This window comes from Thalassophryne amazonica, chromosome 6, assembly GCF_902500255.1.
Source record: "Thalassophryne amazonica chromosome 6, fThaAma1.1, whole genome shotgun sequence".
NCBI lineage: Eukaryota > Metazoa > Chordata > Actinopteri > Batrachoidiformes > Batrachoididae > Thalassophryne > Thalassophryne amazonica.
In genome coordinates this window covers 105,690,965-105,718,672 of record NC_047108.1, presented here as the reverse complement: position 1 = coordinate 105,718,672, position 27,708 = coordinate 105,690,965, and the positions used below count along the sequence as shown (strand labels likewise).

The window sequence follows — 27,708 nt, the reverse complement described above, 5'->3', positions numbered from 1 at the left end:
ATGATTTGGAAATTCCTGCGTCAATCCCCTGACTCCTCTAAATAAAAATGGCTGTAAGATTTTTTTTTTTTTAACAAATTCAAAGGGTAAAGCATACATTGTATCTTTTGTTGCACAAAAACTGACATTTATTAAATATTCCACTTATACAAAACTTGCTCATTTGCATTCATTTTGTACATATGTGAAGTTCTGGCGTGTCAATCAAGGGTGCCAATAAATATAATTACATAAAGTAATCATGGCCAAACATGTATTATTGTCAAATGATACAGAGTCACTAAAGCAGAAGCAGTGCTCCAGGCTTGCTGACATTTTGTGACCTTACATTGGGTCATTTTGGCGTTTTCTGCCAGCCGTAAGCAGGAGGACGGCACAAGTGCAGTCCAGAAACAGTCGCATCAGTCGGACGATCCTACAGCCAGAAATGTTGGAGTAACAGCAGTGTGCCCCTTACTACATTAAAAATACAAACAACAACAAGTTAGACATTTTTGGACAAACAAACACAATGAGCCCTGCAAAAGACAAAATGCATTAACTGTAAAGAGTTTGGAGAGAAGCAACAGCAGCAGATCTTCAACGGGTTAGTTCGTGGTCTAACAAAAAGGAAAGAAAACTAGCTTTCTCAGACATTATTTGAATGCTTGTGCCCATTACCACAAATTATTTGTGCTCATAACACCATAGTCTTGAGTTTGTATGGGTTATTCTGAATGTGCTTGATGGACCATCTTCTTACCAAGAGTGCTACATCTCCACTTCATCTTTTGTTGCCACATTTCCAGAATAGCCTCCCTGAGAGCTGTAATCCAGTAATGACTAGTCAACATGATGAATGCATTCAGTATGGCCATGCAGACAGGAAGAACAGTGTTTAAGGAAGTCAAGCGAAACACACTAACCCTTACCCACAAAGCATACCAAACACTTCCACAGCATGTTCAAAAGCGCACTTTCAACAAGATGATTCATCTGACTGACCATCTAAAAGCCACTGTGAAGTTAGGTTGATGAACATTTAGATGATGGCAAAGTTATTCTTGTTGTGCTGTTTATTAAAGCACAGCACCATTGAGAGCAGCTACTCAACTACTTGGTGCATTTGTTGGTAGAAAGAATGTATTCGTGATTTCACAAGCACCACCTGACAGATCACAGAAGTGCAATGGATGGATCTCCCCCAAGAAAAAAGAGGGACTTTAAAGTTAGCCAGATCAAAAACACCCTGCAGGAAGTAAGTAAGTATCTCTTTCCATCAATGTCAGATGTCAATGGCTCATGACAGGACAGAAGCCGTTGGTTCGGAATCAAAAAGAGGAAATGTAGTTCAACCTGCACTCATCTTATTTGGAGAAAGTCAAGTCAAAGGTGGAAGTCTGCACATTGACAACATATTTAATATTTGATTTTACCTCCAATATGCTGTAGTTTATGTCTAAAAACTGAAGATCTGTGAGCACACTTACAAAATGACCGCCCCCCCCGTTTTGTCACACTACTGATTCCATGTGCATATATTCTATAGATCAATGGTAGTAAATCTTTTATGATGAAATATTAGAAAACTGATCAGTCTGTGATAAACAAATGTGTTTATTGTGGACTACCAGTGGATGGAAGTTTAATTGAAACCCAAACATTTGTGGAGGTGTCGCACTAACAAGACAAATGGACACAGATTCTTGTACACGCCCCCAAAACATTTGTTTGAAGGTGCATAATAACTTTGTCAGCCTCCAAATATTTATGGACCTGACTTTGCCACACACAAGTGCTGCTTTAGAATTTCAGAGAACTACTACCCAAAACATACAGGTTACCACAGCATGACACAGGAGCATTACAGACAACCAGAATCTGTTAGAGTGTAGCATAAGCCAATGTTGTACCGTATTTTCTAGAGTATACAATAGTGTTCAGAATAACAGTAGTGCTACATGACTAAAAAGATTAATCCAGGTTTTGAGTATATTTCTTATTGTTACATGGGAAACAAGGTACCAGTAAAATTAGTAGATTCTCACAAATCCAACAAGACCAAGCATTCATGATATGCGCACTCTTAAGGCTATGAAATTGGGCTATTAGCATAAAAAAAAAAAAAAAAAAAAAAAAAAGTAGAAAAGGGGGTGTTCACAATAATAGTAGTGTGGCATTCAGTCAGTGAGTTCATCAATTTTGTGGAACAAACAGGTGTGAATCAGGTATCCAACAGGTGCTGGATGAAGTCAGCACCTGTTGAACATGCTTTTCTCTTTGAAAGCCTGAGGAAAATGGGACGTTCAAGACATTGTTCAGAAGAACAGCATAGTTTGATTAAAAAGTTGACTGGAGAGGGGAAAACATACGCAGGTGCAAAAAGTTATAGGCTGTTCATCTACAATGATCTCCAATGCTTTAAAATGGGTAAAAAAAAAAAATTTTTAAAAAAGACGCATGGAAGAAAATGGAAAACCACCATCAAAATGGATAGAAGAATAACCAGAATGACAAAGGCTCACCCATTGATCAGCTCCAGGATGACCAAAGACAGTCTGGAGTTACCTGTAAGTGCTGTGACAGTTAGAAGACGCCTGTTAACTAAAAGACATATGCAGAAGAGGTTACAATTTGCCAAAGAACACATCAACTGGCCTAAAGAGAAATGGAGGAATATTTTGTGGACTGATGAGAGTAAAATTGTTCTTTTTGGGTCCAAGGGCCGCAGACAGTTTGTGAGACGACCCCCAAACTCTGAATTCAAGCCACAGTTCACAGTGAAGACAGTGAAGCATGGCGGTGCAAGCATCATGATACGGGCATGTTTCTCCTACTATGGTGTTGGGCCTATATACCGCATACCAGGTATCATGGATCAGTTTGGATATGTCAGAATACTTGAAGAGGTCATGTTGCGTTATGCTGAAGAGGACATGCCCTTGGAATGGGTGACAATGACAATGACCCCAAGCACACTTGTAGACGAGCAAAATCTTGGTTCCAAACCAACAAAATTAATGCCTCGCAGACGTGAAGAAATCATGAAAAAGTGTTATACAACTAAATACTAGTTTAGTGATTCACAGGATTGCTAAAAAAGCAGTTTGAACATAACAGTTTTGAGTTTGTAGCGTCAACAGCAGATGCTACTATTACTGCGAACACCCCCTTTTCTACTTTTTTTTTTTTTTTAACTAATAGCCCAATTTCATAGCCTTAAGAGTGTGCATATCATGAATGCTTGGTCTTGTTGGATTTGTGAGAATCTACTGGTACCTTGTTTCCCATGTAACAATAAGAAATATACTCAAAACCTGGATTAATCTTTTTAGTCACATAGCACTACTATTATTCTGAACACTACTGTAAGTTAATATTAATTACAATGACTATATAGGACTTTCCCATTAATCAAAACACTAAAAATAAAGTCTAATAATAAAAGAATAAATCCCAATTATTTGACTTTACACTCTTAAAAACTTCATCCAATAAATATACACCTTTTGGAAAAGTATTAAGCATTTTATAACCCTGTTCCTCAGGTACTATAATCAGGCCAAATGTCATCTCTACATGAACATGGTTTTCATCACAAACGGCTCACATGTAGCCATCGAGTCGTCACCAACAGTACAAAATTAAATCAACTCACAATTTGTGCCAACTGCACACAGCCCCCCAACTATAGCTACTGGGGGACGTTTATATAAATATGTGTTTTATACATACAGACACAGACATATAATTGCTCCTAGCATTTTATCAAAGTCAAAGTCTTACGACAATGAAATTTAATTAAGGCTTCATGTTTTACCAACGTGTGTCATGCTGCCTTCACTCAGATTTGTTGCATCATCAAGTATTTGCATAATTTTGGCCCCGCCTCTGGGTAGCAAACCAACTACTTGCCTCTTGTGGTTGTAAAACACCAACTCTGACTATGAATGTAAGTTGGTCACATTACTTCTGTCCCTTATGGCTAATGTGACCAAGGGGTGATGGGAAATCAAAGTGTTTCTCTCCCCCCCCACCCCCCACATTGTTTATAAGATAAATGAAAATGTTTTCATACAAGCAAAAACAACAGATACTGATATGTTTGTGAAAGGCTCATATTAGCTGATATTTAGTAACTCCCTTTGACTGCTCCCTTGTTTGCTGAGGGGGACCTCGGGGTGTTCATCCAATCTGCCTAAATGCTCGTTTGGATCAGTGCGCACACACAGCGGAGCTCATGTGATCCATTAACAAGATATTAAATCAACTATAGATATACTTTTACACCTAGGAACTGTTTTATCAAGCTATAAAAAAAAAAAAAAACATTAAAAATAGCTACCTTAAGCTGTTTCACATGGAGCAGGAAAGAGGAAAAAAGTGTCCAGATGAAACAGTCCTCTGTGATTCCAGAAGCAATTAGAGGTGTTTTCAGCTTTATTTGTGTGAAGCGCCTTGAGGCAACCTTGTGATTTGGCGCTATATAAGTGAGAGTAAATTAAAATTATTATATAAAATAAACCCTGATATTGAAATTGTGGGAGTTTGCATGTTCTCCCCGTGTTTGTGTGGGTTCCATCTGGGTGCGTTGGCTTCCTCCCACTTCCAAAGACATGCAGGTTAGGTGAACTGGAAACTTTTTAAATTGACTGGAGGTGCGCGTGTGAATGCGTTTGTCTATATGTGGCCCTGGGATAGACTGGCGTAATATGCAGGGTGTACCCTGACTCACGCCCTATGACTGCTGGGATGGGCTCCAGGTCTCCCATAATCCTTAATTGGATCAAAGAAAATTTTTGGATGGAAATTTTTTTTTTTTTTTCTAAAAAAGTTCAGCAGTCAGATATATAATTTCATACCACACAAACCTACCACAAACTTTGGGTTTCATGTCAGTTAGCTTTAGTGAATTTTTTTCATAATACTTGACTGAACAAAACATTTACAAGTCATCTGTGGCTGTAGCTCACCAAGGCAGCAACTACTGATCTGAACCAGTTGACATTTTTAGGAAAGAGGGGGAAAAAGGTGGCATCAACTAAAGGCTGTACATCAAATGATCCCCCCCACCACCACACAACATTTTTCACATTATCTTAGTTTGAGGCAATATGCCTGATTCTGAAATTGTCTGTCACCTTTCAGTACATTCTGCAGTTACAGCCCATAAAGGAACAAATTTCTTCGTACTCACTCGTGTGGAGAAAACTTTAGTCTACATACATGTTTGAATTTCAGTATCAAGCACATGTGAGCTCTGTGTACAAGAGTGCAGGAAGGTTTCCTACACCGCCCTCTGCTGACGCAGATGCTGTGGTAACCCAACACACTTTCCACACGATTTCGTGAAGAAATTGGGAACATGCAGAGAGTGGAAAATATTAACAAGAGAAACAAGAAGTAGGCATGACAAGACAAGGGTGCCATTAGTGACTGATCTGGGACACAAACACAAGAAGCCACGAAGCCTTCAAGCAACATCAGACTTCAGAATGTATACAGTCAGAAAAATAAAATAAGACAAAGCAATTATGTTACCGAAATCTCGTCTTGATGGATGCAGGTACTCCAAAGAAATGGCACCCACAGGCAATGACGCCACAACAAGCAATGATGACTATTTTGATAGGGACAAAATGTAGATGCTTCAGGATGATAATATCAAGAGCATGTGATAACAAGCTCACCAAGTTCATTCTCATACCTATTAACCAACCACAATGACACAAACATTCCAACTTCGTTGCCCCCCCTATGTAACTACACCTCTGTGGCCTTCCAATGAAATCAGTGTCGGAGTTACTGCCATTTGTTAGACCAGTGTTACAGACATCTCACACACGCCCATCCTTAAAAAAAATTAAATAAAAAACACTAATGTAAAAATAAAAAGCTTCAAGTAAACCACTGAATATTTGGTGAAAACTGGGGCAAATAAACAAGAGTGTGCGTGACAACTGTTCACATTCAACTTTAAGACCGTTCAAAGTTATGTTTAATAAAGTTGTTACAGATTAATTATGACTGGTTTGTGGAATTTCTGTAAACATGCATTAAAGTTTACTGACACACAAACTAAACTTGGGGGATCTAGTGATTTAAACACACCCACGTGTTCTACACGTGTCGTATGCTCCTATCAATTCAAACTAGATACAACGTACAAAACCACAAAAAAAACTGACCATTTTCATTCACATGTTCAGACATTACATCATCAGTCAACACTTCATAACATTAATTCACTCTTAAAGGCTGAAATCGGAGTTCTAACTTACCCAGAATAGCAATAAGCCATGACTGCCACACATTTGGTGCACCGCTGTCTGTGAGTAAAGGGCAGAAATTTTTGATTTTATTAATACCCATGTTCATAAAAACATATCTATCCAGCAAAACAATTGACTGATGACTTACCCGGTGGGCGCGTTGGTCCGACAGAAACTAAAAATGAATGAAAAGTGAAATAATGAACATCAACACAAACCAGTCCTGGTGGTTGTATCGAGTGTGGATGTTAAAGCAGTTATGTAAATGTTTCCAAAACTCAAGAAAATTCATCTGGATTGTACCAATGTTTACCCCTACTATTTCTATTAAAATTAAAATTTTACCTTGGTAAGATAAATGTTGTCCACAAAGCACCATAGGCCTTAAGCGAGCTCGTAAGGTGCCAAACTATTAACAGTGGGGAGGAGGACTTTTAAGAAGGCTAAGATGGTGGCAAAGACAGAGAGGAAGGAAAGACATTTCCATATGTTGAATGGCAGTGACTCAGTAACACACTGCAGGGATAATGTCTGTGGAATGAGTTTACTTTTCCCACCCAGCGTAGTAACGCAACACCTGAGGTGAAGGTCATCACAACACTGCAATATCTGGCTACAGGAAAAATGGAAATACAAATTTGCTTGTGTATATATATTCTATGGACAACTGTAAATTAATTAATAAAATTCAGGATTCAATGTTTATTAGAGAAAAGGATGAAAAAGAAATTTTTAATATAGTTCACAAAATTAAGGGAAAAAAAATCCACCGACTTCAATAGCTTTGATATGGTTTTGATTAGGAACATTATTGACTGTATTATGAATCCCTTAACATATATTTGTAACCTGTCACTCATGACTGGGAAATTTCCCTCCAGAATGAAAATTGCTAAGGTGATACCATTGTTTAAATTTGGTGATAAACACATTTTTTCAAATTATAGGCCAATCTCTGTTACGTTTTTCTAAAATTCTGGTGGAAAAAAAAAAAAAAAAAAGTTGTAAAGAGGTTGAACGATTTTATAGAAAACCATCATATACTTAACGAACAGCAGTATGGTTTCAGGAAGAAGAAGAAGAAAAAAAACTTCTTTGGCTTTAATAGACTTTGTGGAACAAGTGTTACAAATGCAATAGAGAAGCAGCAATACACTGTTGGGATTTTTTTTTTTTTTTTTACTTACAGAAAGTATTTGATACTATTGATCATACCGTATTATTGGAAAAATTACAGATGTATGGTATTAGAGGACTGGCCTTTAACTGGATAGCTAGTTATTTACGTAATAGATGGTGTGTTCACCTTGATGGGATAAAATCTAAATTTTTGAGGATTACATGTGGAGTGCCCCAGAGGTAAGTTCTCAGGCCATTATTGTTTTTACTGTATATCAATGATATAGGTTTGGTTTCTAAGTCCTGGCTTGTTTAGATTGTATTAAAGTATCTAGTACATTGGCTTGTTTTAAAAGACTGTATAAAAAATAATATAGTAACTTGTTATAGTTTGCGTAATTAAGTAAATTGCCTGTGTGGCTATTTTTTGTTTGTTTGTCTGTTGTATTACTTTGTTCCACTGCGTTACATTGCTGACTGGTAATTGTTTTTGTGTTTATTCTTTGTTTGTACACAGAAACTGATGTAAGGGGTGGGCGTTTATAAGCTTCTGCCCACACCCTTTCAGCCGCACTAAATTGGGTTGGGCACAGATAACCAAAAAATTAACTTTGATAACAGATAATCAGATAACTGAAAAGTTATCTTTGATAAAGATAAAACGATAAACCACCCAAAAATGTATCGGAAGTTACAGATAACCGATCAATCAATCAATTTTATTTATATAGCGCCAAATCACAACAAACAGTTGCCCCGATAAATCCCAGTATTGTCTCTGGTACATTTGCAACTACTAATAAACTGAATTTGAGTTTTAACGCCACAATAGCTTCTAGTAATATTAAAAGTGACAACAAACCCAAACAATGAGGCCACACTTTTGTCTTTGAACATCCTGCCCCCTGCTGGAAGCTCTTGTTTACTACACAGCTTCCAGCACAGAGGCACCATGAGAGCAGCCATAAAGCCCAGCTCTCTATCAATCACAACGCTGTGGTCAGGCGGAGGTCTTGGAAAATAAAGTCATCCTGACTTATGGTTTTGATTTATAAATAACATTAATACCGATAGAATAACTCCATTAATGTCAATTCTCATTTGTACAAAGTTAAAATATAACATATCTTTTAATGTTGAATAATGCACTAATTCTGAGGTTTTGTAACAAACACAGACAGATCTCAAAGGATTCTGGGTAAAAGTGCCTCTGTTATACACTGATTGGTTCAGTCATTCATTATGTAAACCAACACGTTAATGTGACGTGTGTTGGTGTTTACAGATAAATGTGCTTTTGTAAAATATTCTTTTATTTATTATATTTTATTTTTAAAAACAGGCATTTTTACAGAGCCCTGGAAGTGTCATCGCAAAATGTTTTGCATGTGGAGAGAATGTGCACACGTTTTATTAGTGCCGTGCGCATGTTTGATGATGTAAAATGTGCACTCAATAGTCTTGACACATAAATGTTGGCTTTACACTGTGCGAGTTTTGGCCCTTTTTCAGATGATTTTTAATTTGTGCGAGAATTTTTTGGACCGAGTTTCAGGTTAATCGCGCGTCCTGTATCGTGTAGTGTACATGGAGCAACAAGCTGCGTTTAACATCTCACGACCACCTCCCGATTGCCGATCGTATGGTCGAATGAAAATCAAACCTGTTTGATATTATTCTGGTCGGCCGTCGTGAGGTTATCTTGCTGTTGAGCTACAAGCATCCAACCGCTCGCACTGTGCATGTGCAAACACCGCAGAGCTGTCTTGTAATGTTATTTTGTTGTTGTTTTGTTTTTAAACTTAATTTGTAAAAAAAAAAAAATAAAATAAAAGCCATTTGCAAAGCCAAAAACTTGATTTGACAACCATCTGATATAACCGGGGTCAAAATAAGTAGAACACTGCCATCTAATGGTGCCCAGACGCTTAGTACTTAGGGCGAATACTGCCATGAACACTGCTGGCCAGTAGAGGCCTGAAAAACTTGCCAAAACAAAATCTCAGATAATCTGTGTCTGCTACATTTAAGATGCGTGTAATTTAACAAACGCAAATACAATAACATCTATAAACGCAGAGAATATATTCACAAGTTTTAGGCACTAGAGTTTAATGCTGCTGTCTGTGGAGCCTGAACAGAGTGTCTGAAATGCATTTGTCCTCTCGTGAACATACTGAGATTAGACTATCCTATCCATAATGCACTGCTGGGCACAGCATGTGCTCACTAAAGCCTTAAAATTAGTACATTACTTTAAGATTAAAACATATCTGATATTTTCACTTTGTAAAATGTCAGACATGACAGTAATTTTAAATAACTTGTCTAAAATTTGAACCACAAGTTAAAAATGTATGCCTCTGAATGACTTGGGTGATATTGCCAATGTATCAGTATGGTGTTAAAGAAAATTACTTTTTTTGTGAGACTAGTTCTCTTTTGCCTGCAGAGGATACAGCGGTTTCTTCTGGAAGCAGCGGGCAGAACTATGCACCTGTTAGGAAACTTAACAGGTAGGTGCTCAACTGATTTTAAATTTTAAAAGTCACTGTTGATCTTTGTTTACTATGTTATCGGAAAAAAAAAAATTATCAGACAAAAATGTATCGGAAGATAATTAGTCCGATAATGGTTTTTAAAGTTATTTAAAAAGATAATCCGATAATGAAAACATTATCTTCGATAATTATCCGTTATTTGAACTGTGCCCACCACTGTGGGCATATATACACACATTCTTATATTTGTACATAGAAATTTTCATTGCACTGTCCTGTAGGATTGTATTCTTATAACTATTTATACCTTTTGTTTTCCCCCCTTTATCTGTTTACACTGACAAAAGAGAAGCTCTCTCTCCAATGTCATTGTACTTTTTGTATAATGGCAATAAAGGGTATTCTGTTCTATTCTAAACTCTACACTGTACAATTATTAATATAGTAAGCAATGTCAGCAGCCATAGCCTAAACACCTGTTTGAGAAGAACTTCACTTGTGTGCTGCAATCTCTGCTCTTGCTTTGGATTGCAGCACGTACCAGCGCTTCTCACACCCGCGGCTTGTGCGCAATTGCCAGCATGGACAGTAACCATAACAATAAGATAATCAATGTAACTAGCATGTTGCCCGTGGGGATCCACAGGCTCTAGATTGGATACAGTTTATAAAACAGGTAGCTGACATTTTCAGGAGTGGTAATACGTTTTGCAAAGTTTCTGTCATGAGTTTTTAGAACCTTAGACCAACAGTTTTTAGAAGAACTCAGCCCTTTTTTTCTTCCTGTTAATTACATTATTTATGTTAATTTACTGTCTTAATTTATTAATTGTTTAGGTCCTTGTCATCATGTACACCACTATTAATATTGTTATTTTATTATTACTACTTCTATTTTGTCATTTGATTTTTAAATGGACCACAACGAAAATAAGTGTTTTCACTTTCTAGTGTCATCCATGTATTTAACATATTTACAATTATGCACCTACATTGAACTTACTAAATAAACCTTGCACACAAACATTTAATATATAGATCACCGGCATGTGAATGAGGTATATTCAAACATTTTCAAGCTGTGTAACAATTCATTTAGTTTTGCCGAGTTTCATCATCATGACAAGTTGTCCTCAGAATTACACATTTCTTAATGCAGTTCAGTTTATATGATTGGCAGATTTCACCATCCATTCACAACTATGAATGCACAGCGCATTTGTTTTTCTTATTTCTCCTTCCCATTTTGTGACAACCAATCACAGCTCTTAGAGGACTGCGTCATACCTACTAACAGGCTCAACTCTGTCTCCTCACAAAGATAAAAGTTTCTGTCCCCTCCTTGCTCAAAGTTGCTCTCAGACACCTCTTGGATCTCTCTTAGGGTAGGATTCCTTGCCAGGAAATTTCAGGCTAAGTTAGGAGCTCTCCGAGATGCTTTGCAGATAGGGGCCCAGATACACATTTTGATTTGTGTAATAAACATGACATTCCTCAAACTTAAATACCTTCAGATCCAATATTCTTTCCTCAAATTTAAATACCTTCAGATCCAATATTCTTTTAGCCCATTTGGATTATTGTAATCTGTGCAGTTGGGGGAGGGGGGAGGAGTGGACAAATTTTCACCAAACGTGGTTGAAATATTACTTGGACAGAGGTCTCAAGATTCATTTTGGAGAAGGTCAGACAAAGGTCAAGGTCAACAAAAACATTGTTAAAAAATCTGTTTCAGCTATATGGCTGTAATCAACAGGGCAAGAGAATTGATCTCAAGTTTATATTGGTCAGCAAAATATTTGTGATTGGTATGAGTGGTCTCATGATGAAGTCATAAGAAGTAATGTTTGTTCAGCTCTCTGATGCCTTTCATTTCGTAAAATATACTTAACACAAAAATACCAGTATTGCTGAATGAACAAAAGTATGGTTCAATTTTTTTTTTTTTTTTTTTTTTTTTTTTTTTTAAATATGGGGAGAAATAAGTCTCAGAGAAGTAAAATGAAAGTAAGTCTCTAATATTCTGATCAACAAAAAAAGTTTAAAAAAAAAAAGGCAACAAGACATACAAAGGTGGAGTGAACATTGCATCACTGCCATGATGAAAACTGCCATCATAACATTACTTTAAATTGCTGTCTATCATTTTGGGTGAAAGGATTTGCCAGTGAAAAACACTTCATCCTCAAATACTTAAAACTGACAGGGTCTCAGCTGCTGCAAGATCTGAATGTAAAAAATTAAAATCTGTACACAATTTTACTAGCCAAAGCTTGACTTCAAAAGTAAAATACTACTTTTGTGAAAATAAATACAGAGAATGCAATTTAAAAAGTAACGAGTTATGTTATCAACATGGATGCTGAATTAAAAGCCGTTTACAAAGATGGACACACTGTGTGGTGGTGGTGATGATGATTATGATGATGCTTTAGCATAAACATGGACTTTACCTGCAGGAACCTTCATTGTGATGGATGGTTGAGTGGTAGTAGTAGTTGTTGTTGTTGCTGTAAGAGTCATTAAAGAATAATCACGATATTGTTACCATTACATAATCTAAGACTACATTCACTGATGAGAAAACTCACATTTAATAGTATACTTTTTATAACAAGGTGGCATCTGATTTATCCCCCATTGGGACCCTCATATGACCAGTAAGGGTTGTTAAATGTCAGGGCCTGTATTCACAAAGACTCAGAGTCCTCTCAGAGAGCTCCCAACTTAGCCTAAGATTCCAAGGAATCTTAGGCTACCAGTGATCCAGCAAGTGCCTGAGAGCAACTCTGAACAAGGAGGGGACAGAAACGTTTATCTTTGTGAGGAGGCGAGGTTGGCCCCGTTGCTAGGTATGATGCAGTCTTCTAAGACCTGTGATTGGTTGTTACAAAAAGGGAAAGAGAAAAAAAAAAACAAAAAAAACAAATGCGCTCTGCGCTCCTAGTTATGAATGGACAGTAAAAATCAACAAGATCATATAACCTGAACTGTATTAAGAAATGTGTAATTGTGAAAATCATTTAATGTCATGATAATAAAACTCAGCAAAATTAAATGACTTGTTACACAGGTTCAAAATGTTTGAATGTACCTCATTCACATGCTGATTAATATATTGATTAGCTTATTGTTACGTTTACTCTCCATGCTGGTAACTGTGCACAAGCAACAAGTATGAGAAGTGCTGATATGTGCTGCAATCCAAAGTGAGCGCGGACATTGCAGGACACAAGCAAAGTTCTTCTCAGTCAGGTGAGTTTAGGGTTTGGCTGCTGACATATCGCTTACTTTAATAATTGTATGAATGTTATAGAATTTACATGAAATTTACATTTTTCCCATAGCCAGGTATCGCAATGTTGTGATTCTAAGAAATGTCTAAGAATTTGAGGAATTCTAAGATTTTTCTTAGAATGACATCACTAAGAGCAACCTTTAGACATAGGATGCTCTGTGAATACGGCCCCAGATCTTCCAACAGCCAGAGTTGCATGAATTAAAGAGGTCATCAAAAAATTTGAGCAAATTGTGACCATAAATTGGCACCCTGTTAACCTGGGGGGGGGGGGACCTAATGATTGCAAAGATTTTGGCTAAAAGCTGAAAATTTCTGTTTCTGGTGGTTCAGGGGTGGTGGCCAAATGGCTAATGCCCTTGTTTTCAATGCGTAAGATTCCCAATTCAAGAACAGCCCTGCCATATTTCTCCATGTAATACGGAGTTGTGTCAGGAAAGGCATCCGGCGTAAAACTTCTGCCATATCAACATTCAGGTCCACCTTGGACATTTTGAAAAAAGGCAGCAGCCACTGGGTAAAATAAGTCCCTTCAGCTGTTCCCTTGTTTTTCCACTTGGGGTCACCACAGTAAATCACAGGTGGATCTGCATGTTGATTTGGTACAAGTTTTACACCAGATGTCCTCCCTGACATAGTCTTTAAATTTTGAAGGGAGGAATAATACAGAACAATAATATCTATACAAAATATATAGTACTTTAAAAATAAAAAAAAAACAATTAACACCTAATTACTGCAAAGTCATGTTTTGTTAATGTTTTTTTCTAAAAAAGTGGTTTAACTTTAATTAATCAGTCAAATAATAGGCTGTAGCGTACCGATACATTCTGGAAGTCCAGGTTTCCATTGACCATTTATGTCACATGTCAACATAGGTGCTCCTTCCATTCTGAACCCAGAGTTGCACTGGTATGTCACCGTAGCTGAGTGTCCATAAGGAGGCTGGGATCCAGAAACCCGTACAGCATTTGCAATATTAGGCTCATCACACTTAACCACTGCAGGAAATTAAGTAAAACTTTAAAAATAACCCATTCCAATGACTCACCAGATTTAACACAGAAGATGATTGTAAATTCTGGTGTGAATATTTAAAAAAGACATCAAATCACACCATTCTGCCTGTTCACAGAGAAGCTCTCCTGCTATAAGAGAAACGCAAGACATAAAATGACTCGATTGTACTCTGTGTAATGTGATGGAAATAAATAGGTTACCTCAGACCCCCACTTACCCTGCCTACCTCCTCCCCCAGTACCACAAAGTACAGATTGGTCATCCCTGCACTGAAAGGTACTGTACGTCTGTACTACAATCACCTGTTTTTGCACAGTCCCACTTCATTATGTTATTTAACAGTGAATATAGTTTTGCCTATTTGAATCTTACTTCTTACAGAAGTGTTTTTCCTTTTATTGTTTATGCACCAGTAACACCATATCAAATCCCTTGTATGCGCCAACTTACTTGGCAACAAATTCAATTCTGATTTATCAATTATTTTTGTAAACAAAATTTCTGATTTTTTAAAGATACTCAGTGACCCATATTGTCTTGCTATTATGACTTAAAATTCAATACATTGATATAAAATTCTGATAGACTTTATGTTAAAAGCATTATAAATGGGTTAGAGTATTCATGGGAAAGAAGATGATGGGGAGGGTAAATAAAGTGAGGATGTGGTCACTTTGTTTAGGAGAACATTTACTGGTAAACACTAATTTATTTCTGGTGGAAATTGAACTTTTCACCTTGTGACCATGGCCTTCATTCAAATGACTGACCTTTCAGCAGAAAAATAAATGTTCTGTGAGAGAGTTAATTATTGTAAAGTAAGTCTCTTCCGTTTTGCCCTTGTTTTCACTTGGGGTCGCCACAGCAGATCAGAGGCAGATCTGGATGCTGATTTGGCGCAAGTTTTTCGCCTTTCCTGGCGCAACTCCACATTACACAGAAAAGGGGCAGGTGTGCCCTTGAAGTGGGAACCTTCCGCACTGTTAACCTCTGGGCCACCACGCCTACCCAGAGTTAGTTAAAATGAATGCTGCATAAACTCTTAAACGAATCTCCCAACTTGATTAATACATTAGCATTAGTGAATTTATGAGAATGTGCTCTAAACTTTGAAGACCACAGAAAGTTAACACGTAGACAAAATATAACCAAACTAAAACACATACAAGAACAGTGCAGAGCCATGATTTATTAAATAAGTGGATGACTTATTTATCAGTCAAATAGTAGTTTATATCTTACCGACACATTGTGGAAGTCCAGGTGTCCATTTACTATTTATGTCACATGTCGAGGTAGGCTCTCCTTCCATTCTGAACCCAGATGTGCACCGGTGTGTCACCGTATCCAAGTATCCATAAAGAGGCAAGTATGGAGAAACAGTTTCAGCATCCGCAATTTTAGGCTCTTCACACTTAACCACTGCAGGAATTGATGAAATACTTTAAAAATAACCCATTCCAGTGGGTCATTAGATTTTACACTCAGGAAATGTTGCTAAACACTGGCACAAAAATTTAAAGGACACCTACGGATACACTTCGGAGGATCTGGCTTGAATATTTCATCTTCAGAACATGATATCGACTTGGACCCATTGAGAGTAAAACCTTTCAGGCACGTGTACTGGATGACTTCTCTATAGTCATAGACATCCTTATCTGGACTGAAAGAAGCATTTCCAACCTTAGCTGGAGGATCACAAGTCTTTACTGCAAAAGATAAATAAATATCTGTTAGAATGAGAAATACAGAATTTTTACAGAGCTGTGTGTCCTGTAAGAGAAATTACTGACTTTCACATTCAGGCAACCTGCTCATCCAGCCATCAACCCCACAAACGATTTCAGATCTTCCAACTAGCCTGAAACTAATTAAGGAATGAATAAAAAAATACAGCTTTAATGCAAACTAATTCAAGAAAAATACATATAACACGTGTTTCAGCATGTTTTAGCAATTTAGTTACAAGGTTAACATGCACATAATGAATCAACGTGAATCAGCTGCTCACCCACTTTGTCGGGTACAGTTTTTAGAAACAGCGCCGACACTGAAGTAAAATCTGCTCATTTTTCTGCACATCAAAAACAAAGTGATAACTGACCCAGTGTTGCAAGTGATGACAATTTTATCACCGAAATATGTCCCTGTAGCATAATCAATATTTCCATTTGCCACCTCTCCAGGAGAGCCACAGTTCTTCCCTGAAAAAACAAAAATAAAGTTTCAAAGCTCTGAATTTCGACATGAGGTGGAAATATTTGTAGCACAACACCTTGTCCCACAGAGCTGCCTGTTCTGCAGCCTAAGAGAAGGCGTGAGCAGACTCCCCTCCACACACACAACATTAGGACAGAATATTTACAGAACAGAATTTCTGAACTCCTGCTGTATAATTAATTTACTTCTATATAATGAAAGGAACACATACAAAACCCAATAAAACACTGAGTTACACTTTGATGCGATACCGAAATAAATTCCATATGGACAATTTTCTCTCACGCATTCTATAAAAAAAAAAAAAAAAAAAATCTAGTCACATTCACATGACATGAGATCTGAGTGCACAAGACCAAACACACCAAACACTTTTTTCCTTCCTTTTTTCCAGGTACATCTGATCTTCAAATAGTGCTGCATTCCATTGTAACTGCAAATGGGAAATAAACTAAAGGATGTGTTCATTTTGCATCATATGCTGAGGGTTTGGGGCATGTCTGTAACACCATAGTGGGAGTTGGAAGTGCATACAAACTCCACAAAACAGAAAGTAAGGCCTGTGTAAGGACAGTGGAGAACCAATTGAAAATGTCACTGCAAAAGTAAAAATTAAACTCACTTTCACATTTCAGCCTGATTGGACTCCAGGTTCCGGCAGTGCAGGTAATGGATGCAGACCCTCCAACAGACATATATCCAGTTTCACACTGAAAAGAAACTGCGGTCCCGTCTGGAAATGAGTTTGACAAAATGGCATCACCTTTCAAAACCATGTGGTCTCCTTGAGGTTTGGAGCAAGGTTGACCTGTTATGAGAAGAAGTAAAAAAGAAGGATAAGAATGAGTCAACTAGAGTCTACATGTATGTGACAAAGGTTATCTCATCATCACCCACCTTGAGTAGTGAGGGCAAAGACAAGACTGCCGAAAAGTAGGACGTAAATCATGCTCATCGTGCAACTTGGATGGTCTAAATGAAATTAATGAGCTTTATCTAGAAAACAAGCAAATGTAGTTCAAGTCAGTAAGATAACTGAAATACTAACATGGTTAACTGGACATTACAACACAAATGTACATCATTGGGTCACTTGACTTAAAAAGACTTTAAAAAAAGCCTTCAGACTTCTGTCAGTTGCACACCTGGTCACAACGCCAGCTGGTGTGAAAACAGTCAAGCCTATTGCACAGAGCTTAATTTGATGCGAACTTCTTACATTGTAGCCATTATTTCAATTCAAGCAAATAAACCATAAAAAAGGAGTTAGAAAAAGGGACATTCATAAGCAGAGCTGACTATAGCAAAATAATTGCTTAACTGGCTCTTAAGTAAATTGTGTATCTGCCTGAAGTTTAGTAAAATAATGTACAAGGCACAAAAAATACAGAGTGCACATCAAAACAGTCAGTTACCATTACAACGTGGAAATACTCATTTCCATTATGGTCTGTAAAAAACATTAAAACGTTGCCTAACAATATTAAATTGTTAAGTATTTTTAATCTACAAGCAGTGGTTTTCAAACGGTGAAGCACACCCCCACTGGGGGGTGCCAGAATTCTTTGGGGAGGGGGGCAAGGGATGGGTATCGAGAATCGTTAAGAAATTAATTCGATAACCGACAGCAATAGACTTTTTGCTTAATATTCGCTTATCGGCCCTTCAGAGCGGTCACTGAGTGTTTTATCAGGAAAATTATTTCTTTACGTTGATTGCAGACCCTGCAGCGGGTCTGTAATCAAGCGGGTCTGTAGTCAACCACTTGTGCAGCAGCTGTTCTTGAAGCTTGAACCAACAAAGCTGTGCTCCGACCCAATGCGTCATTGGTTCATTGCTTCGCTGCTTTTCAGAAGTGGCAAGTCCGCTTCTTAACCCTCTCAAAACCATTTAAAAATGTCAATCGTGAGTCACTTTTGTGTGGATTAAAGTCACTAACTGGGACTCTTGCCTTGTTGCAGGCAAGAAACGAGAATCGTCCTCCGTTCCCGTTTGCACAGTTCCAAATGCTGTGCTGCTCTCTGTCGAGTCAAGTTAGAGTCTTATTATTAACTTCAAAGCAAGTCACTGTTTTAAATCAAATGACACCTCTTTCCAAATGTTATAACACAGACAACAAACTACAACAGACTAAAACTTTTTTCCTCCCAAAATAAGACATCCTCAGCCAGCTGCAAGAGCTCAGCTCAGGTATGGAGTGACACTGCCATTAATGTCTGAAAGGAAATGCTTTTGAGAAAAATTGCAGATTTTGTTTATTTTTATGTGTAACCAGAGATCAAGGATCCAGTGACCAATTTCATATCTATTTAGTTTAAGACTCAATAAAATGTTATTGACATAGAAAACCTGTAAAGCCTACTTTTAGTACACAGAAAATTCACAGGAGCTACTGATAAGGAATCAGATCGATAAGCAGAATCGATAGATAAAATCTTATCAGTACTCATCACTGAAGTTGAATTAATATTGTTTAAAAGGTGTTAGTTATTCCAAAGACATTTAAAAACAGATGTTTAATTAAAAAAAAAAAATGTTTAAAGTAGACCTGCATTGAAATAAATGCAGTCAGATCTTTGGACCAAAAAAATGACATATTTACACATAAGATCCTTCTGAATGTAGTAAAGTAAATCTGCAAGCCCAGATCTGTCATTCAACGGAGAAATCTTCATTTAAAAATGACAAATTTACAGCTAAAATTTAGCCCTCCACAAAACTGTCATCACATCCGGGACGCTGCTTCGACGTCAGGGAAAAGACCCTATCCCAGCATGCATTGCGCGCGCCAACTGTAATTTGTGGATTTACATCAGTTTGCATCTGCACCTTTTTCTTGTCTTATACGGAAGGATCTACTTTTTTTTAAAACTTCATATTGTCTTGTGGCATGTTTGGCGAGTACACATTTCTTTTATTTGTGCTTGAAAATTATTTTGGGGGACTTTTTCATACGCCCGTTTGATTGAGTGGTGTCGCATTGAAAATCTACTGTCTTTCGCCTCCAGTGTTACCGTCGCGGGGTACGGAGGCGGGACCCACAGAGAATCCAAGTCATTAAAAAGATATAAACCTCTCTCAGCGGCCACGGAGCTCTGCGGCTCCGATTACTGAGACGTGCGATGCTGCGGAAAGTCTGTCCTTGCAGCAACAGGTGTCACCGGCCGCTCCACATCAAAACAGTGAGCGTAGTCTCTGGACTTTTGCCAAGTTGGCTGCACCTCCATTCAGTAGACAGGGACGTGGTGCCGGCTGCACAGCAGACACGGGGGCGATGTGAGTGGCCCGCTTCGGCGTTTATCGAGCATGCAGACTCAGTAAGCACATCGGAGGCAGAGAGCGAGGCGTCAGGGAAGAACGTCGCCCGCTGTCGATGTCGCCGCTGATCTGAGCATGCAGAGCTGTATCTCACATTCATTGCAGCTTACTTTTGGATGCTGAAACCAGGACGTGTATAACAGTAACATTACTAACAGATAAAATCAATTTCAATGCAGGATCGGACTGAAGGCGGGGGCGCTCCGTCTTCTGCCGGACGTCACTGCAATGTCCTGGATGTATAAAAAGTTTTCGCCGAGGGCCAAATTTTAGCTGCAAATTTGTCATTTTTAAATGAAGATTTCTCTGCTGAATTACAAATTTGGGCTTGCAGATTTACTTTACTGCATTCATAAGGGTCTTATAAATACATAGCTATTTCTTTCTGAGATCTGACCACATTTATTTCAATGCAGGTCTACGTTAAAATAGGACAAAAGGTAAAAATAGAATAGAACATTCTTTAAAGACATGTTTAAAATGCTTGAAAAGAGTGTAAATGTGTGAAAGAGTAGAAAGTTCTTTAAAACATGTTTAAAATGTTTACAAAGGCTGTAAAATGTGTAAATGCATAGACAGTTCCTTTAGAAATGCACAAATACTTTTAAAATGTGTTTAAGATGTGTAAAAGAATAAAAAGAAACACACGAAGATGTTGAAATTGTGTGTGTGTGTGTGTGTCCCTCGTGGGAGCGCAGCTATTCATTTGTTCTGAGATGGGGGGCTCACTCGCCCACACTTGATCTACAGTAATAGTCTAAATCAGCTACAATGTAATTTCAGAGAAATTCATAACTGCTACTTCAGGTAATCTCAGATGCAGCTGCGATTAGCCTCAATGCGGCTTGTCAAGCTGTCTTACTTTCTTAAATAATTAAGAATGACTAGTTTAAAGGGTTCATAGTGAAGTTGCGGGTGGTGGCCAAGTGGTTAAGGCGCTTGGTTTCAGTTCAGAAGGCTCCGGGTTCAAATCCCACCCCTGCCACATTTCTCCATGTAATGTGGAGTTGCATCAGGAAGGGCATCCGGTGTAAAACCTGTGCCAACTCAACATGCAGATCCAGCTTGGATTTCCTGTGGCGACCCCGAGTGCAAACAAGGGAGCAGCGGAAGGGACTTACTTACCCCCAATCTCAATTCTCTTTTGTACCCCTTCCCCTTGGCCCAACTCCTACCCCTACCCCTTTAAAACAAGGGGTAAGGTGAAGGGGTATGCCTCTAGCCCTATGAATTGAGACAGCCCTCCGCCTTAGGAGAAAAAAAAAAAAAACTGCCGGTGTCAAACTGCCGTCTTCAGTTTTTGTTAACATGGCAACCGAAATGCAACTTGTTGCAGTAGCCTGTTTGCTCTTTTTATTTTCTCGCCTTTCTGTGTAAATGCAAAGAAATAGAAGTCACAGATTTCTTTGACGCACTGCAATCATGTCACGTTAATTAATTTAATTAATCTGCAATTTATAATAATAATTAATATTAATAATTAATTGATTAGTAATTTATTAATGTTAATGCTACTAGTAATTAATCAATTAATATTTTGTTTAATCATTAACTGATTGATGAACTAGTAATTAAAATAATTTATGATAATTTTTAATTTATATAGCGCCAAATCATGACTAATCGCCTCAAGGCGCTTCACAAACATCATTTAAAAGCAGAATAAAATGAAATAAGATTAAAACACAATCAAAAATTTTAAAACATAAATAAGTAAAAGAAGTAAAATAATAAAAAGACACACAATCATAAATACTAATGATAAAACAGGAAAACTGTTTATTTAAAATAAATAAACACGAAATATATCAGTCTGTGTGCAATGAATGTATACATTATACAAGTTTCACTTTTTGAATGGAATTACTGAAATAAATCAACTTTTTCATGATATTCTAATTATATGACCAGCACCTAGAATAAATGTAAAAGCTGATGGAACTTGTTCAGCAACTCTAATTGATTTAATGTTTACAAATGTTCCAGAATTATGCACTGAGGCAATTTCTGTTCCTGTTGGTTGCAGTGACCACAATTTAACTGCAATTATAAGGAAAACAAAAGTACCTAAACCTGGTCAAAAATGTATTAGTAAACGAATTCTTAAGCATTTTAACAAGGATGATTTTGTTATAGATGTACAAAGCATTAACTGGTCAGAAGTAACACAAGAACAGGACCCAAGTAAAGCTGTGGAGATTTTCAATACTTTAATGACAAGTTATGGATAAACATGCTCCTATAAGAAAGCGAGCTGTAAGAAATATCTCTGCTCCATGGTTAGATCAAGAACTTAAGGAATATATGGCCGAAAGAGATAAAACCAAAAAGGAAGCCCTCGAAAGTAATAATCTAGTACGGTGGAATAAATATCGTAAACTAAGAAATTATGTGACTAAATTGAATAAGAGGAAAAAACGTTTATATTACCAGAGTAAGACTGGAGATGCAAAATGTGATCCTGCAAAAATGTGGGGAATATTAAATGAGATATTAGGGAAGAAAAAATAACAGCTACATATTTAGAATCAAATGGTGTTTATTTAACTACGCCAAAAGATATTGCAAATTATTTGAGTCAGTTTTTTAAAGATAAAATTGAGAAATTAAGAAATGACATGGGACCAGTACATGACAAAAATATTTCTTATAAATTAATAAGGAAGTATATTATGAGGGAGAAAGAAAGCAAATTTAAGTTTAATAAAGTCACACAAAATCAAATTAAAGAATTGCTCCTAAAAAGTAAGGATAAACCAGCTGGTATTGATAACCTTGAAACTAAATTAATAAAAATGGTGGCTCATATAATTGACTTACCAGTTTCTCACGTAATAAATTTAAGTTTAACTAAAGGTATTTTTCCCCACACAGTGGAAAACTGCAAAAATAATTCCTCTTATTAAAAACTACAAGGAACCATTATCAGGTAAAAATAGTAGACCAATAAGTTTATTACCTATGTTAAGTAAAATTATGGAAAAGGTGGCATATGACCAAATCCAATTATATTTTTCAGTTAATGGGTTAAATACTATTTATCAGCATGCATATAAAAAAGGTTATTCCACTTCAACTGCACTCACTCAAATAACAGATTATTGGCTACATGAAATTGATAATAAAAATCTCATAGGTACTGTATTTTTAGATTTAAGTGCAGCTTTTGATGTGTTGGATCACAATATTTTATTGAATAAATTGAGCTGCTATGGATTTGAGTCATCGGCTTTAAAATGGATTAAAAGTTATTTAAGTAATCAAGACTATAAAGTTTTTTTTCCCCAATGGTAGCTATTCTGAGATTGAGGTAATGAGTTGTGGAGTGCCCCAGGGCAGTTGTCTGGGACCCCTGTTATTTTCTATATTCACCAATGATTTTTCATTTGTATTAAAACATGCAACTATGGTGATATATGCAGATGACACAACATTGCATGCATCTGCACCGACTGTAGAACAACTCAGTAACATCTTAAATGACGAGTTGGCAGTAGTGGCACAGTGGATTCAAAATAATAAGTTAGTAATTAATGCAGAGAAAAAAACTCAGCCACATGGGGTGTGCAGCCAGTACATTCTGAGTGCCGGTCCCAAGCCCGGATAAATGAGGAGGGTTGCGTCAGGAAGGGCATCCGGCGTAAAACAAGCCAACCCAACTATGCAGACTCAGAATCGAATTCCCATACCGGATCGGTCGCGGCCCGGGTTAACAACGTCCGCCACCGGTGCTATTGCCCAACAGGGTGCCGGTGGAAATTGGGCTACTGCTGGGCGAAGATGACGAAGAAGAGGAGGAAAACGTTGCCACGAACAGCGGGAGAAGAAGAAAACTAGAAGGGTGGAAATGAGAGTGGGGACTTTGAATGTTGGTAGTATGACTGGTAAAGGGAGAGAGCTGGCTGATATGATGGAGAGGAGAAAGGTAGACATATTGTGTGTGCAAGAAACCAAGTGGAAGGGAAGTAAGAGCAGGAGCATCGGCGGTGGGTATAATTTGTTGTACCATGGTGAGGACAGGAAGAGAAATGGTGTTGGGGTCATTTTAAAGGAAGAGTATGTTAAAAGTGTGTTGGAGGTTAAGCGAGTGTCTGACAGGGTGATGACTGTGAAGTTGGAAATTGAAGGGGTGATGATGAATATCATCAGTGCATATGCCCCACAGGTAGGTTGTGAGATGAAGGAGAAAGAAGATTTCTGGAGTGTGTTAGATGAGGTGGTGGAGAGTGTGCCCAAGCATGAAAGAGTGGTGATAGGAGCAGACTTCAATGGGCATGTTGGTGAAGGGCACAGAGGTGATGAGGAAGTAATGGGTAGATATGGTATCAAGGATAGGAATGTGGAAGGACAGATGGTAGTTGATTTTGCAAAAAGGATGGAAATGGCTGTGGTGAATACCTACTTTAAGAAAAGGGAGGAGCACAGGGTAACATATAAGAGTGGAGGAAGGTGCACACAGGTGGACTACATTCTTTATAGGAGAGGCATGCTAAAAGAAATCAGAGACTGTAAGGTGGTAGCAGGAGAGAGTGTCACTAGACAGCATAGGATGGTTGGTTGTAGGATGACTTCAGAGGTAAAGAAGAAGAAGAGAGTGACAGCTCAACAAAGGATCAGATGGTGGAAGCTGAAGGAGGAAGACTGTTGTGTGAAATTTAGCGAGCAGGTGAGAGAAGCACTAGTTGGAGGGGAAGCAATTTTGGACAACTGGAAAAGTACTGCAGATGTGGTGAGGGAGACAGCTAGGGCAGTACTGGTTATGACATCTGGACAGTGGAAGGAAGACAAGGAGACTTGGTGGTGGAATGAAGAGGTCCAGGAAAGCATAAGGAGAAAGAGGTTGGCGAAAACGTTTTGGGATAGTCGGAGAGATGAAGAAAGTAGACAGGAGTACAAGGAGATGCGGCGTAAGGCGAGAAGTGGCAAAAGCAAAGGAAAAGGCATATTGTGAGCTGTACAAGAAGTTGAATAGTAAGGAAGGAGAAAAGGACTTGTACCGATTGGCCAGACAAAGGGACAGAGCTGGAAAGGATGTGCAGCAGGTTAGGGTGGTAAAAGATGCACATGGTAATGTGCTGACCAGTGAGGAGTGTGTGCTGAGAAGGTGGAGGGAATATTTTGAAGAGTTGATGAATAAAGAAAATGAGCGAGAGAAAAGGCTGGATTATGTGGTGAGAGTAAATCAGGAAGTAAAAGAGATGAACAAGGACGAAGTGAGGGCTGCTATGAAGAGGATGAAGAGTGGAAAGGCAGTTGGTCCAGATGACATTCCAATGGAGGCATGGAAATGTCTAGGAGAGATGGCAGTAGAGTTTCTAACCAGATTGTTTAATAAAATCTTGGAAAGTGAGAGGATGCCTGAGGAGTGGAGACGAAGTGTGCTGGTTCCTATTTTCAAGAACAAGGGTGATGTGCAGAGCTGCAGTAACTACAGAGGCATAAAGCTGATCAGCCACATCATGAAGTTATGGGAAAGAGTAGTAGAAGCTAGGCTTAGAAAACAGGTGAAGATCTGTGAGCAGCAATATGGTTTCATGCCGAGAAAGAGCACTACAGATGCAATGTTTGCTCTGAGAATACTGTTGGAAAAGTACAGAGGACAGAAAGAGTGTGTGTTTGTGGACTTAGAAAAAGCTTATGATAGGGTGCCAAGAGAAGAGCTGTGGCATTGTATGAGGAAGTCTGGAGTGGCAGAGAAGTACGTTAGGGTAGTGCAGGACATGTACAAGAATAGTGTGACAGCGGTGAGATGCGCAGTCGGAATGACAGACTCATTCAAGGTGGAGGTGGGATTACACCAAGGATCAGCTCTGAGTCCTTTCTTGTTTGCAGTGGTGATGGACAGGTTGACAGATGAGATCAGACAGGAGTCCCCATGGACTATGATGTTTGCAGATGACATTGTGATCTGTAGTGAGAGTAGAGAGCAAGTTGAGTCTAGTCTGGAGAAGTGGAGATATGCTTTGGAGAGAAGGGGAATGAAAGTCAGTAGAAGCAAGAGTGAGTACACGTGTGTGAATGAGAGGGAGCCCAGTGGAATAGTGCAGTTACAAGGAGTAGAAGTGGTGAAAGTAGATGAGTTTAAATATTTGGGGTCAACTGTTCAAAGTAATGGAGAGTGTGGTAGAGAGGTGAAGAAGAGAGTGCAGGCAGGGTGGAGTGGGTGGAGAAAGGTGGCAGGAGTGATTTGTGACCGAAGAATATCAGCAAGAGTGAAGGGGAAAGTTTACAAAACAGTAGTGAGACCAGCTATGTTGTATGGTTTAGAGACAGTGGCACTAATAAAAAGACAGGAGGCAGAGCTGGAGGTGGCAGAGCTGAAGATGTTGAGATTCTCTTTGGGAGTGACAAGAATGGACAAGATTAGGAATGAACATATCAGAGGGACAGCTCAGGTGGGACGGTTTGGAGACAAAGTCAGAGAGGCGAGATTGAGATGGTTTGGACATGTGCAGAGGAGGGACCCAGGGTATATAGGGAGAAGGATGCTGAGGATGGAGCCACCAGGCACAAATTGTGTTGAGTTGTCCATATAGAACCAGTGTAACATCAATGCACAGTGAACTGGCCTGGCTAATGGTAAAATGCAGACTGAAATATTTTTTGTTAACATTTATTAGAAATGTTATTATAACCAATAGTCCAGAAATTATTTTTAGTAAATTGTTATTTTTCTCTGATGTTCATAATTATGTAACTCGTCAAAGCAGCAACACAAGAGGTTTGCTCCCTGTGTGTAGAACGGGTCAAATGCAATGCACTGTTGTTTATCGTGCCATGGTCACCTGGAATGCACTGCCTACTTTTTTGGTGTCAGAAACAAACAAAAAGTTGTTTCAGAAGAAGTTAAAACTGTTCCTATTCACACAATGATCTAATGTATATATATGTTTTGTTTTTTTACTGTTATTATGAACTTCTAATTATGATTATAATGTTTATGTGTATGTATGTATGTGTGTGTGTGTGTGTATATGTATGTATATTTATATTTATTATTGTACATTTTTCAAATGAGCTGTACTTTTTCTTGCATGTTACGTTATTCAGATTTGATTTTAATGGAAGTGGAAATTCATGAGTTTAGAGTTAACAATGGGTACAGCGTAAGTTGTAATGAAAGCCGCTTCATTTATGCGGCTCTTTCGGCATGTTTGTTTTTTCGGAGAGAGCAGTAAACTCCTCCTACCCCTCCAAACGGAGTGTGCATCCAGATTCACTCCAAACGGAGGGGTTTGAAGCCCTCCACCTACCCCTCCGCTTCGCTACTAAAAGAGAATTGAGACACCCCTGTCTCTCGTGCCCGCGCAAAACGGAGGGGAAGGGCCAAGGGGTAGAATTGAGACTCAGCCTTACTATAGTCAAGTCATCCCACTGTGAACTCGCCCCAGGTTAAGTCACCCCAGTCCAGGTGAAGTCACCCAGTCTAAGGACATATCACATATAAACAATAAATCCACAAGTTTAAAGACCTGATATTTCAGGTTTTTAATTTTAAACTAGTCATTCTTAATTATTTAAAAAAGTAAGCATGGATCACTGGAGTGAGGTGACTACTTCAAAGAAAATAGGATGACTTCATCTGGGTTCGCAGTGGGGTGACGCCACCGTCACGCCAGACTCCATTTAAAAATCTGTCCATATTAGCAAACGCCAACACTAGGACAAACCACAGACGTGATAACGTCTTAGCGTAAAACGAAAGGTACGGAATTAAATGTTGGTTTAATTTAAATAAGAATAGCGTCGAATTAACCAATAGACCGTGAGTTTCGAAGAAGCTAGATCTCGGGTCATTTAAGGTTATAACTCAAGGTGCTAAGTCGTTAAACAACCTTTTGGTCCACTAGCTGTTTCTCGTAGAAGTTATTTTATTGATTTTAAATTTACCTACGTTGAGGAAAAAAAAAAATCCCCAGTAGAGTCCTTTTTGTAGATCTGTCCGTGGTTTCCTCTTTCCTCGGAAAGGCGTAACCTT

General features: G+C 38.2%; 1 protein-coding gene across 10 annotated transcripts; it reads right to left on the bottom strand.

Annotated features, from left to right (window-relative positions):
• LOC117512858 (membrane cofactor protein-like) lies at window positions 1-27,708 on the bottom strand. Of its 10 annotated transcripts, none has more exons than XM_034173092.1 (14): window positions 27,625-27,708; window positions 17,310-17,408; window positions 17,035-17,220; window positions 16,297-16,396; window positions 15,986-16,059; window positions 15,722-15,901; window positions 15,432-15,611; window positions 13,991-14,170; window positions 12,325-12,381; window positions 6,400-6,426; window positions 6,261-6,308; window positions 5,521-5,599; window positions 743-805; window positions 24-456 (listed from the first exon to the last, which is right to left on the bottom strand). In XM_034173092.1, exons 2-13 carry the CDS (start codon window positions 17,365-17,367, stop codon window positions 751-753), a joined length of 1,224 nt encoding a protein of 407 aa, XP_034028983.1. In that variant the 5' UTR covers window positions 17,368-17,408; window positions 27,625-27,708; the 3' UTR covers window positions 24-456; window positions 743-750. The 10 variants fall into 10 exon arrangements, with proteins under 10 accessions (XP_034028985.1, XP_034028983.1, XP_034028984.1 ...); XM_034173093.1 differs by having other exon boundaries at window positions 27,621-27,641; XM_034173094.1 differs by lacking the exon at window positions 743-805 and having other exon boundaries at window positions 1-456.

Coding starts and splice junctions, on each gene's coding strand:
- LOC117512858 (XM_034173094.1), bottom strand. CDS start 17,367: ATGAGCATGATTTACGTCCTACTTTTCGGCAGTCTTGTCTTTGCCCTC. Junction 16,060..16,296: donor GTCATCACTTGCAACACTGG/GTCAGTTATCAC, acceptor TTCCTTAATTAG/TTTCAGGCTAGTTGGAAGAT. Junction 6,427..12,324: donor CACAATGAAGGTTCCTGCAG/GTAAAGTCCATG, acceptor ATTCATTTTTAG/TTTCTGTCGGACCAACGCGC.